Source organism: Molothrus ater, chromosome 1 (genome assembly GCF_012460135.2).
Source record: "Molothrus ater isolate BHLD 08-10-18 breed brown headed cowbird chromosome 1, BPBGC_Mater_1.1, whole genome shotgun sequence".
NCBI lineage: Eukaryota > Metazoa > Chordata > Aves > Passeriformes > Icteridae > Molothrus > Molothrus ater.
The window spans coordinates 100,342,480-100,355,310 of record NC_050478.2 but is presented as its reverse complement, the minus strand read 5'-3'; the positions used below and the strand labels follow the sequence as shown (position 1 = coordinate 100,355,310).

At 39.2% G+C, this 12,831-nt stretch overlaps 1 protein-coding gene across 5 annotated transcripts in view; it reads right to left on the bottom strand.

Moving 5' to 3' along the window:
• SPIRE1 (spire type actin nucleation factor 1) overlaps window positions 1-12,831 on the bottom strand; it is a 126,401-nt gene that overhangs the window by 39,975 nt on the left and 73,595 nt on the right. For all 5 annotated transcript variants that reach the window (XM_054517925.1, XM_054517946.1, XM_054517957.1 and 2 more), the window contains exon 4: window positions 8,967-9,092. In XM_054517925.1, coding sequence (XP_054373900.1) covers window positions 8,967-9,092 — 126 coding nt within the window. The remainder of the gene's footprint in view (window positions 1-8,966; window positions 9,093-12,831) is intronic.

Below are 12,831 nucleotides of genomic sequence, written 5' to 3'. Positions count from 1 at the left end.
TCCTCTACTAAAAACCTTTTCTATTTTTATGAGACAAAAGCAACAGGTCAGAGATCTGACAGATGTCTCTACCAAAAGTATTTCCATCTTTTAAGCACTTATGCTCTTCTTTTAATGGAACTGCACAATCAGTCTCAATTCAGCTTCTGAGCTTTCCAGAAAAAATAAAAATAAGCATACTCTTAAAGACTCTTTTTTTCCTGGAGGTAGTTCCTAAACTGCCAACATTTCAGTGTAAGAAATGGAAGCACTGGAAGAGTGCTTAACTTGCACATTCAAGAGTGCAAGCATCTACCAAACCTGGCTGCAGAGATAGGACATGTGAGTCAGCTACCACAGAGGTTTTGGAAAGAGACCAGATGGGTTCTTTATTGTCTTATTTATGTAAGTAGCACAATTGCTTTAGTATCAAAGAAGAAATATTACCATTGCCCTATCAAAATAAAATACATCATTTACAAGGAGACTCCAAAAATGCATAAATCACCCACACTTGGCAAAAGCAGATCCATCATGGGACAATGTGGGAACATTTTGGCATGACTTGCGGCATCACAACAGGATACCCAACTGGGAAAGAATGTCTTTATGGAAACTTCTGCTGGCCCTGGCACTGTGGTCAGTCTGACACTCACAGGCAATTGCCTTTTCCAACAGGAAAAACAGAAACATGGAAAGAATGGGTAATGTAAAGGCCTTGCTCATGTGTACTCTGCTATCCAGGATTTCCTCTTTTCTGTATCATGCAGTTGAGTCATCATTTCAAATGCAGTCAAATGAACTGTAAATTACTTTCCTTCTTGCAAACTGCTAACATCTACTGGTAAACTGTAAAATAAAACATCTGATACTTTTTCTCTTATCTCTTTGTAATCAAAAAGATAACTTCAGTAAATGAGCCTACAACTGTCAGATCTGCTCCTCCTTCCCATATTGGAAGGTAAACTTTAATATTTTTAAAAATTAATGTGTTCCAGCTGCTTAACTGATACCTCAGCTATTCAACAAGACTGGTAACAATCACCCACCTCAGCAACCAGGTTCCCTACCATACAGTTTATAGGGCTGGTTTATGCCCAAAGGCTGATGCTTTAGACTGACATAAATATTTCATGAAGCTAGAAGAGATTACAACCTGGTTTTCTTAACAGCAGAAAATAAGAAGGGGAAAAAACCCACTCTGAGCAGCTGAAAGATCGTCCAAATAAGGCAACCATCTAATTAGTTTCTCTGGAACATAGCTAGAGGGGCAGCTCCTACCCAAAAAAGCACAGGTGTAAGTGATGCTGGCTACCATGCACCAGAGAGCTGCAGGAGCAAAACCTGCCAGCCAAGAGATGAAGTGTCTCCAAGTGCAGTTTTATGATACAAATGAGCTGGTACAAGCACAGGCTGCTGCCAAAGCTGGGCTTCTTTCACTCCCCATCCCTGTGCTGAGTGCTTGGCTGCAGCCCTGCAACCACAGACACCCACTTTGTAGGGAGAGGTCATAATCTTCCCTGGCACCTGGCTCTGGCACTTAAATGCACCATGCAATCAGTAGGGAAGAATAGGAGATAAAGGAATTTCCATCATTATAGAACTAGCAAAGCTTTGGAAGAAACCAGCAAGTGCTCTATGCTTGCAGGAAGTGTTTAGGAAGGCTTCTTTAGCTCTTCTGCACCTGTCAGGTGCTGCTTGGGAAGGAATAAATTCACTGTGACAAGTGATTATATTTAAACTTGTAGACTAAATGGAACATTAGGGTTTCCCTCCAGCATCCTCAGCCAGCATCAGTGGGTTTCTGCCTCTGTTTCAACCATAAATAATAGAAACCAACATATTTAAAATATAATAGATCCTTTGTCAGAATTCAGCTGTGTTCTAAAGCCTGCAAGTAACCTCAGCTGCTGCTGCTGTAGCCACTTGCACTTACCCTTGGGACAATGGCTTAAGAAAAGCTATTACAGTACAATAAATACATGGCCTAAATGGATTTCCATTCCAGAAAGCAGAAACATCTTAAAAGGGTTTTTCTAAATGATCCCAGAACCTCAGACCCAATTCACCTATTACAGCCTGGGCATTCATTCAGGCAATAAGGGCTGGATGTGTAGGAAATTACTGCTTCAAGAGCTTTCACCTTTTTAAAAAACCTTTACAGCATTTGGCCATTTTTTAGAAGACTGCATTTTGTGGCAAAAAACAGTAATAAAAATATCAAATGTCTTCAAACCTCTTGATGTACTATTAAAAGCAGGCAGCTGATTTGCTGCTGCTGTGTGGCCCACATTTGAGATGTGCTCTTCTGTGCTCAGTGACAGATGGGAATTTATGTAAGACTCTTGTCAGCACAGTGTCAAAGACTCCCTTCCATAAAATGCTTTCTAAAAACATGATGCTTTAATGAATGTGGTATTCTAGGGAATCCAGACCTGGACTTTGACTTTCACCAACTGCAGAGCACAGTCTGTGGCTCCCAGTTCATACTGTAAATTAGGAGTCATTTTTTCACTGATTAAATTGATTTTTACACTTCTATCTCTGTAACTAGTAAAACATTCTTGCACATCTAGGTTTAATTTAAAAATACATAACATTCACACATGGGAAAAACTCCTTTTATATACCTTCAGCTATTCAACATGGGTTTAAATTCCAAGGTCTTAGGCAGTAGCATTACTCTAGGTCTTTGAAAAGACCCAAACCCCATTTAATTCAAACTGGGAATAGGATCAGTTAAATCAGTCCCTGAAAACCTTGAGCTGATAGCAGACAAGGTTCTTAATGTACAGAGATATGGGCTGATGCCCTTTGCTCAGCTCTGGAGGGGGCAATAATCATCATGCTGCTCAACATAACTGTGCAAGGAGAGGCACAAAAAGCCCAAATCAAGGGCATGTAACACTGATTGAGTGACAGCAGCTGCATCACACAAGAAAACCAAACCCTCCCCTGCCCAAGACAAACCAGCAGTATTTTCCTTTATTAAAGGTCCTAAATTGAAGGATCAAACTGATCAGAATGGAGCCACAAGCCTGATGAAAACACAGCTGCAGAGGTGGAGTCACTGGAGACTTGGAAGTGTAGGCAAAAGTGAAGTTATGAGCTGAAAAGTTTGTGAGCTGATTTATTTCTACAGCTGTGCTCTCTGAAAATCCAAGCAGCAGATTATTTGACAACTTAATACAGTCACAAGACTTTTGAGCACAACTTGGCTAATGACTCTATTTCCAAAATAAGTTAGCCATTAACATTGTTTAGGTACCTATTAACTACCTCCATTATCATATTTTGTACAAATAATACAGCAGTATGGCCACCTGACCTTTTTCATCAGCTCTTTTGCAACTGAACCTCTGTATGGTGCAAAATTAGGAATAAAAGAAAGGAACAATTTCATTTCATGCATGTCCTTAATTAGAATTTGTATGTTTGCATTTCATACAGATTGGATTGAAATATATCCAGGCAGACCGAAAGAATTATGTTTTTACATCAGAAAGGACAGAAATGCAAGGCAATGTTTTAAAAGAACAGTACAAAGATGACAGATTGGGAGCTTTCTCTGTTTTCTACCAAAAGCCTAATTACAAGGCCCGCTGTGGATAATGAAATTATGGATGAGTTTTTGATGAGCATGGATTTTCACTGCAATTAGAGATGTAGGCGATTATAAAAACATACAAAGTCTTAATTAGTTTTGGAAGGAATACTAATTTTGATGCTCTAGGGTCTACATCAATCTCTAAAACTTTTTGAGGTATAAGTAAAACCTACTGCAACAGATCTGCCTACTGGACACTCATCTCCCATGCTGGCCAGCATCACACGGCGTTTTCTAGCCCCACCTGTGCCAGCTGAGGAGTTTATCACCCACAGGTCTACATCCCACATGCCAGTATGACCTTTTTTTGGTACCACCCACAGAGTCACAAAGTGTTTCAGAGTGGAAGAGTTCTCAGAAAGGCAGCTGGTCCAAGCTCCCTGCTAAAGCAGGGCCACCCAGAGCCAATTGTCCAGCATCATGTCCAGGCAGCTTTTGTATATCTCCAAGGACAGAGAATCCAAAACCTCCCCAGAAAATCTTTGTTCATCCTCACAGTAAAAATAGTATTTCTGGCTGTTCAGAGGAACCTCCTGAGTTTTAGTTTGTGTCCACTTCCCCCAGTCCTGTCACTGAGCACCGCTGAAAAGAGCCTGATGCTGTGGTCTTTGCACTCTCCCCTCAGGTATTGAGAGACACTGATGAGATCCCCTGAGCCTTCTTATTTCCAGACTGAACAGTCCTGGGTCTCTCTGCCTTGCTCACAGGAGAGCTGTTTCAGTTCTCCATCATCTTCCTGGCCCTTCCCTGGACTCTCTCCATGGTGTCAATGTCTCTCCTGTACTGGGGAGCCCAGAACTGGACCCAGCACTGCAGCTGTGGCCTCACCAGTGCTGAGCAGAGGGGGAGGATCACCTCCCTCAGCCTGCTGGCAGCATTCTCCTACTGCAGCCTGGGACACCATAAGGTTTCTTTGCAGCAAGGGCACTTTGCTGGTTCGCTCAGCCATGAAGTGCATGTGGAACATAAACTCCAGGGGAAGGCAAGACCGGGCAGTAACAGGGAGCCAGAGGAGGACTAGGGCAGATATTCCTTCAAAAAGCAGGTTCACAATGTGGATACAGGCCTGGTGGATCACCTGTCTGATCCAGAGCACCAATTTTGCATTCCTTTGCTTGCATAGTCTCCCCCTGTCATTCTCAGTCACACTCAATGCCACTTCTGAGCAAAGTGTGTGACCTTTTCAGATACTTCACAGCAGGAACATTTGCTCAATCTCATGGACATCAGTTATTTGTGCCTACAGTTCTGTCTATGGCCAGGTGCCACCAAAGGTTATGTCAATGACTTCTGGACAATTCTGAAAAAGATGGCTCTTTTCTTTTACATGGGTCAACTTTTAGCAGATATTCAAATTACCTTGCCCGTGCCATACATGTGTGCATTTCCTTCACCTTGTGGACCATTTTCCCCCCAAAACAATAAAAAAAAAGGATAAAAAAGAAAAAAGAAAAAGAAAAAAAAAAGAAAAAGAAAAAAATTCCTTTCAGTGGGATTTTGTTATTGCAATTTTGAAAGCTCACTTCTTGACACGAAAAACAAGCTGTACTCTATCTTTGTTATCAGCTGTAAAAGCTTAAACAGCAGGTCACAAGTATTAGGAGGTCTTGGCCCATCAGGAAACCACTCCTGGATGCCAAGCAGATGGTACCCAGGGTGAGTCTGCAGCAAGGGCACCTTTCACAGACCCTGAGCAGCATGCAGGTGCTGCCAGCAAGCTGGAAAATACCCCAGTAAACTTGCTAAAAAAACACTTCACCTTGCAAAAAGAAAACTTTTAGTTGTTTAGTTTTTTAAACTATTGCAACAGTGCTATCACATCTTTCTCAACTCTGCTCATCCTTTGTATCCACTACATGAAATATTTCACACTTTTCAAGAATAGAAGCACCATCTCCCTGTCTGCAAGTCAGCTTAGCTGCTGACCTTTCATATACAGGGAATCAGACTGGAAATAATCATATGGCATCAATTATGTGACAAAGTGCCTTAAACATTCTATCTGACATCCATTGAGATGATGTGAACAGCTCACTCATCACTTCATCATCTCCGATTAACAGACTCACCCAAATTCATGCAGTCCAGCCCTTTGTGAATCTATGCTCTATTTGTTATATGACAGATGATGACTGGGGAACACGTAAGTCCTCAGTATATTTATTTGTATTACCACACATTACAGCCTATAAACCTACCCCTCCTACCTACCACTCAATCCCTCTTGAAATCCTGGACTTTCAAAGTCCTGCTAAGGCTTTATAGAGCCAAATTGAAAACAGCATCACAGCAATATTTTTTCCCTGACTCTTTCACAGTTTATTTCCCTCTAAACCTGTTCTAGGCTGCAGCATAATATAGGTCAGATTTAGTTCGCTCCAATCAAGTGAATTTTTACTGATAGAAATTCTCCCCCTTCCACTACAGTGAAGCTGCCTATTTAAGCATTTATGGACCAAAAAATATGAACTTCATGTACCTGGGAAACAGGTACAGTGGCATCTGCCACTCAGTGGCCCTAGAAGGAATCAAAGTAATTTCAAAGTAATTTTTATCCACAGGAAAGTTACTTTGAATAATTCCAGAGGATTCTTTCCATTTTTGGTGTTTTTAATTTCATTTTGATCTCACATCCACAACTGCATCTAGGTCTGAGGGAATCTAAAGGACGCTCTCCAAATTAGGCTGTTATTTTTTGAAACAAACTAAAAATTTAAAATTCCTGGCATCTTTAGTGTCAAACCCACAATATTACACAGTATAATTTTTTTAAAAATTAGAACTGATGTATGTAACTTGGTTATTTTCCCCCAGTTCTCTGACAATGGAATCACCACAAATCCATGAGAACAAAATTTTCTTACTGAAGTATTCAGTGTTTATCTCCTTTATACCCATTACTTGTATGACAACAACAAAAGGAAAAGAAAAAAGGAATTCACTAGAAGAGTATTTAACTGTACTCCTCATGACTTAAGATTCTGCTGTGTGTTTGCAAGACAGAAAAGCATGTAAACAATAGCACGGCTTTTACTGGCTGTGCTAAAACCTAGCGTGATCATATGATCCCTGCTTGCCTCAAGTATAAACTATAAAGGTCACTTTAAAATGGTGCAACAAGATTTACAGCATTCCACCTCATATGTTCTTCATACCTATTTTTTATTTTGTACACGGTATTATTTTCAAAATTAAATACCTTCCAAATCTATAGTTAGATAAAAGCTATGACCAAGGACCAAGCACATCATAAACCCAAAGTATTCAGATTCCAAAAGCTGCTTCCAAGATAATTTTCTTGGTAATTTCTTACATGCCTACTGAGGGAGTGATCCAGAGTAAAATGAAATCAAAAGGTCAAAATTCCGGCCCTGGTTAGGTGCAGCAATAAAGTGTTACTGATTCAGTTGGGCCAAAATTCTGTCCACAAGGATTACTTCTTTTGACCTAAATGTGCTTTGAATCAATGCCTAATAGTCTGTGAGAGGCAAATGGCTTCTTTCATTGGGATTAACTCATAATATTCTCTATGGTGTGTTCAGATGTTGTTGGGTTTTTATGCCCAATGATAAGGTGATTAAATAATTTGCAAATTCAAAATGCCTTTCCACTTTTAAAAAGAATTTAAAAATATTATTGTTAAGACACGATTTTAAATGGTTATAGGCGACAATATTTTATTTTGACATTGACAACAAAGATGCCCTATTATTGCTCACTGTGGCCAAGGTGTTTGAGAACAATTGGAAACAATTCCTCTCTGAGGAGAAAAAAGAACTCTGAAGGGTGCTATCCTTGAGCCTCAACATGGACTTTACAACAGCTGTTGAGTGAGGTTTTTCCAGCACAGGTCCCTCAGTTAATATATCCAGCAGTTAAAAGCCAAGATGTGAAATTATTGATGTCAAGGTTTGGGAGACAGCTTTAGCATGGAGATCTTGTATCCTGGCTTCTTCCTGTATCAGGACATTGGATGCAGATGTGCCATAACACAGGCACTTCAGAAAACAAGTGGCTCTTTAGTCATGCTGACATTGCCAAAATTATCCTTGTATGACACTGCTTTAGTTTAAAAATTGCTTTCAGTTTGAATAGGACTGGAGAAGAAGTGGAGATGCAATATGATCCTGTGCAGCAGAAAAACATCTCAGAAGGATTCTCCCTCCTGGATGATACATCTCACTCAGGAAGGAAAGAGCAGCAGCCCCTTACGCCTCTGAGTAGTTTGCATTTTCCACTATCAACATGATAAAAGCTCTCTTGTACCCATCTGAGGCTCATCTGACCCTTTAATGTGCTGATTCAGCTCACTAACCTGATAAGGAGTAACTCCTTTACTTTTTGTTTTGCTTGATATTTACTGGATTTGTTCCCTAGAACCAGAAGAAGGGAAACAGTGGGAGTACATGTGCATGGGTGGAACAGCTCAGCCTTTTTCGGCAGCAAAATTTTTAGGTCAGCCTGTAAAATCTTATCCTGCTTTTCAAAGGTACTGTAGACCTTGACTTACAAAAGAAAAGAAAATCCTTCAGGGATTTATTAAGGAAAAAAAAATTATGAAAGCGTTGCTACTTGACAAGTTTGCTTTGGTGAAGAAACCAGCTTTGAGAAATGAGTTTCCCTTCCTGCCCTTCCCCTCACCCACCAGTTATGAGCACCCAGACTTTTAATACAATTGTTCACAGGGCCACTCTGCAGGCCAGATCACTGAACTATCTGCAGTAAATATCAACCTTAAAATCACTCTTCAGCCAGACCTGATAATTGCAATGGTTCATAGGATGGCCTTTCAGCCAACAATAACAGCCAAACAAGCAGTGAACATAAGCATTGTGACCTGAAGGGGAAAATTTTTCTATTTTTAAAGTTGGGTCTGCTGTGAAACCAATGTGACAGACAACAAACCAATCACACAGCAAAAGGTAAGAGAAGCTGCTGACTGGGGACAAAAGACGAGCAAGAAGAATCTCAGCTAATTCTCAGCAAAGAGAATTCCCTCATGGGAATGAGCTGAGGAAGAACAGGCAAAGCTCTGACACTTCATAACATCCCCAAAACACCAGAGAAGAATTTAGACTCAAATATATTGCATGCAGGAATGGGCATATGTATGCAATGTGTTACCCTTCAAGAAAATATTCTGCTTTACTCCCAAATAGACTCATCACAATTAATAACAAATTCTGAGGATGTAAATGGTTACAGACCAAAATTAAAAAAAAACCAAACACCTCAGCTGAAGGAGTGTACTCCCTGAAAAGTACAGATCATCTCCTCAAGCATCTGACAGTCCCTATTGGCTGCACACAGAAGTGATTTTGTAAACCAAATTCACATGGTGATGAGCTCAAAAGCAGAAAAACCTTCTTAGACTGCTCACCTCTTTTGCACTTTTAATTTTGGCCAGGAAAGTGTAGAGCTCCATTGTTTCAGCAAACAGAGCCCGACACACAGCTTGGTAGTGGTTGGGCGCCTCCAATCGCGTTGGCAGGTGGGCAGCACACAGCTAGGAAGAAAAATAAATAACAGGATCAAAACAATCCCCATAGCTTTTATTAATGCTACAGAGCATGAAATAACATGAAAGTAAATGCAACCAAACATTAAGGGCACAAGCATCCATGAGATATTTAAGTTTAGTCAGGGATTGGGGTGTATTTCCTAAACCTTCTGTTCCCATTTTTTTATGAGAAGAGTATTATGGGAATGGTAAGGGGACTGGTAGACCATGTTCTAGAAAACCAAGACATTGCCTTTTCATAACAAAAAAAAAAAAAAAAAAAGGAGCAAGGACAATATAATTCAACATAATTGTGAAAACAAGCCATCTTGCATTAGCAAATTTTGGGAAAACATACTTAATTCACACCAGCTTTAACAGTAAGTGTTAAGTATTCCTATGAACATGGAAGAGAAATGTATCCCTACTGGTTTATGAAAGGATGGAAGGTGAAGCAAGGAAAAAAGTACAGTGTAATCATCAAGCTGAAACTCTGATCAGATTTATTTCAAGCAGCACAAAGATTTTAAAAATCAGCAAGAGCTATGGAAGCACAGGCTTATTGCTTTATCTCAGACACTCATGAACATTTTCAAACACAGGCATAGCTAATGCAAAGGAAAAAAAAATTCAAATAGCTAATGCAAAGGAACCCTACAGGTGTTTCCATATATGCTAAACTTGTCAAACTCTGAAAGTCTATTCAAATCACTAAGAATTATTCACAGTTACTGATGAACAGTCAGTCCAGCATTGCTTATAGAGCAAAACATGCAGCTCCTGTTTCCAACAAGAGATGCTTCACTGAAACCAGCCTTTACATTTCAAACTAAGAACCTGAATGGTTTGAGTGACATCCAACTTGGTGGACATACCATTTACATGGAAATATTGGCTGAAAACAGACAAAATAAAATAACATCTCTATTTTGTTTCCTAAACACTTTTAAATTAAAAAAATCCCAAAGCTGAAACTTGAGTATGGACAGCCATATACTGGTACATATGTAAAAAAAAAGTCTTAACCAAGGCCATAAAATTGGTCTTGTTTATGTGGGTCTATTGTAACTATTTTTTATATAAATACAGCTACATTCAGATCTCCAGAACTAAAGCTTGAGACAAAAGCCTCTTTAGCAGAAGAGCCTTTAATTAGCCTAGTAGCATACTTGTCTAAATCTCTCCTGTTATTTCAGTGAACGCTGTGGTTACAAGGGGCACGATGCATGTAAAGCTCAGGCTGCTTTTCCATATTGCTTTCAATTTGATTTAAATCCACACTGCCACTCAAAGGTGTGGTGCTGTGGCCTCCAGCTGTAGGAATCCACAGATACCCTCCTGCTGGCACGGGAGTTCATGCCCTAACTCAGAGGATTACTCACCCTGACAAAAATCAACAATGTGAAGGAAGTGGAGCAGGAGACAATTACCTTCATGGCATGGACACACTCACAGAAGTGAAGGCAAAAAGGAGCAAGGAGAACGTGCTGCCAGGGTGGGAAAAGGGAGGAAGGGCTGAAGAGATTTAGAGTGCCTCAATCTCATTGAAAAGCTGCTCTCTGAGGCCATAGGCCCCTTGCTATCTTTTATTTCTTCCCATTAGAATAACAATACAGAGCTCAGTGGTCAGACTTGGTCAGCTCCTTTGATAAACCTTTACAAGCCCAATTATGTACCCCTATGTATTTATGTCCTTTTAGTTGTAAAAATGAATATCCATATAGAAAGCTTATATATATGTGTATGTGTATTTTTATTCCTTCCTATATATTTCTCTTCCACATAGGAAATGCAAGGTAGCCATGTTCATGAAATTGCCCTTGATCCCTGCCACTTCAAAATTTATGCTGTTTTACAGTGGATGGCCAAAATTTTCTTATACTTTTCAATTTTCTTTCTGGATAATCACAAGGACATAGTTGACATATGCCTTCCTTTTTCTCCCTACCCCCCCAACTCCCTGCTTTTTTTCTCCTTTTTTTTTTCCTTTTATTTTTTCCTTTTTTTTTTAAATAAATTGGATCATCTCCTTGGCAGATAAAGGGAGAAAAACCCAAACAGATGCACTCCTAATGTGTGCAATAGTGATACCAAAAAGACAGAATGTACTAAATATTTCCCTTAATGAAAATATTAGAACATTAAACCAGTTCTGAGTATGGTTGTGCTCTTTTTTCTCAATAATGAATCATGTCCTTACTTGCCTTACCATGCTTTACATTTTCTAGTTATTAATTATAGTACACAAAAAAGGGTTTCATTCTAAAATACACTACTTACAAAAAATAAAAATAATAGCAACTGCAATTTTGAAAAAGCTCATAAAATGTTATAAGTCTTCATAGCTGAGAATAAAATTTTATTATTACACAGACTGCACACAGGTTTTTAAGAATCCTTTTTTTCTTTATTCAGAGGCATGTTAATTAGAAACATTTTGCATCAAATATTGAGAAAGTTAATGAAATGCAGTGGTGACAAGTTCAAGCAGGGAATGGTTGTAATATTGATTCTATCAGTAAACACAAAGTAAAGCAAAAAAAAAAAAAGCCTGTTGCTGAACTGAAGTTACAAAAGCAATCACATAAAACCTGACCATTTGCTTTGCAAACCTTAGGCTGCAGGTATTAAAAGAGGGCCAGCAGCTCCTACTAACTTTCATGTTCTGAGAAATCAGTCTCTGAGTCATCTTATATTATGTGAAGATGCATTACATAAGAAAACTTCTTGTGGTAATATTAAGTCAAACAACTCAACATGAGTTTTTTGGATTAGGGAAGGTAAGCCTGAAGAAAAAGGAAAACGTAAATAGGACAGGCTGATTTTTTTCTCCTTCATTGTAATATACTGTACTTGCACATTGGTTCAGAACCCCTGACATGCTGTAACTTCTGCATGAAATACCACAAAATCTATGCAGGCAAGGCAAATCAAGCATGAAATGTCACTTCTAGACTGAGTTCAGGATATTTATCCACTTTAAAAAATTTAAAATCTTTACGTTTATGGTAGTAGTGTTTAAAAAGCTATGTTTCTGTAACACACAACAAAAATCCCAGTCAGTATGTTTTAATAACTGAGATATGAAAGGACAACTACCTAATGAGCTCCTCCTCTTACCATGTCAGGGTGGTAGTAGTGCAAGAAGGATTAAGATCATATATAGAGTTCTTCCCAGTCATTTTGAGGTTGTATGCTTATTCTGACACTTGCCTTTTCATGCCTCATGATACAACTTAAAACTACCCTAAGGGGAATGAACTCGAGCAGTGCCCAGAGCTTAACACAAGGGCTGTTTGTTCTGCTTCCAAGAAGTCTCAAAAAGTATGGCTCAAAACAGATTATGTGGTATTTGCAAACTGGTGAAATAATAAAAATATTATCAACTACTAAAACATTAACTAGCTCAGTCTGTAAATATTTCCATTTGCAATCATTGTGAAGAGCTGGGATTTCTGAATTTTTTTTTCCTAACTGAGCCTATCCAAAACCCCAGCTTGACCCAAAGCATTCAATCTTTGCTTAGATCACTAAGAAGATTAGAGGCTGTTTCCATCCACATTCAGGGTTCACAGGAAAAAAAGGCATTATGTAAATATCATAGCCTTGCCAGCTCCTCCAACTTCATCCTCAGTTGACTAGGAAACAGGGTGCACCAAGCCAAAGCAGTGCTAACAGGAATCACAATTTAACCATCTGAAGAGATCAAACAGCATTTCTTGCATTTGTTTGAATATAGTCCAAC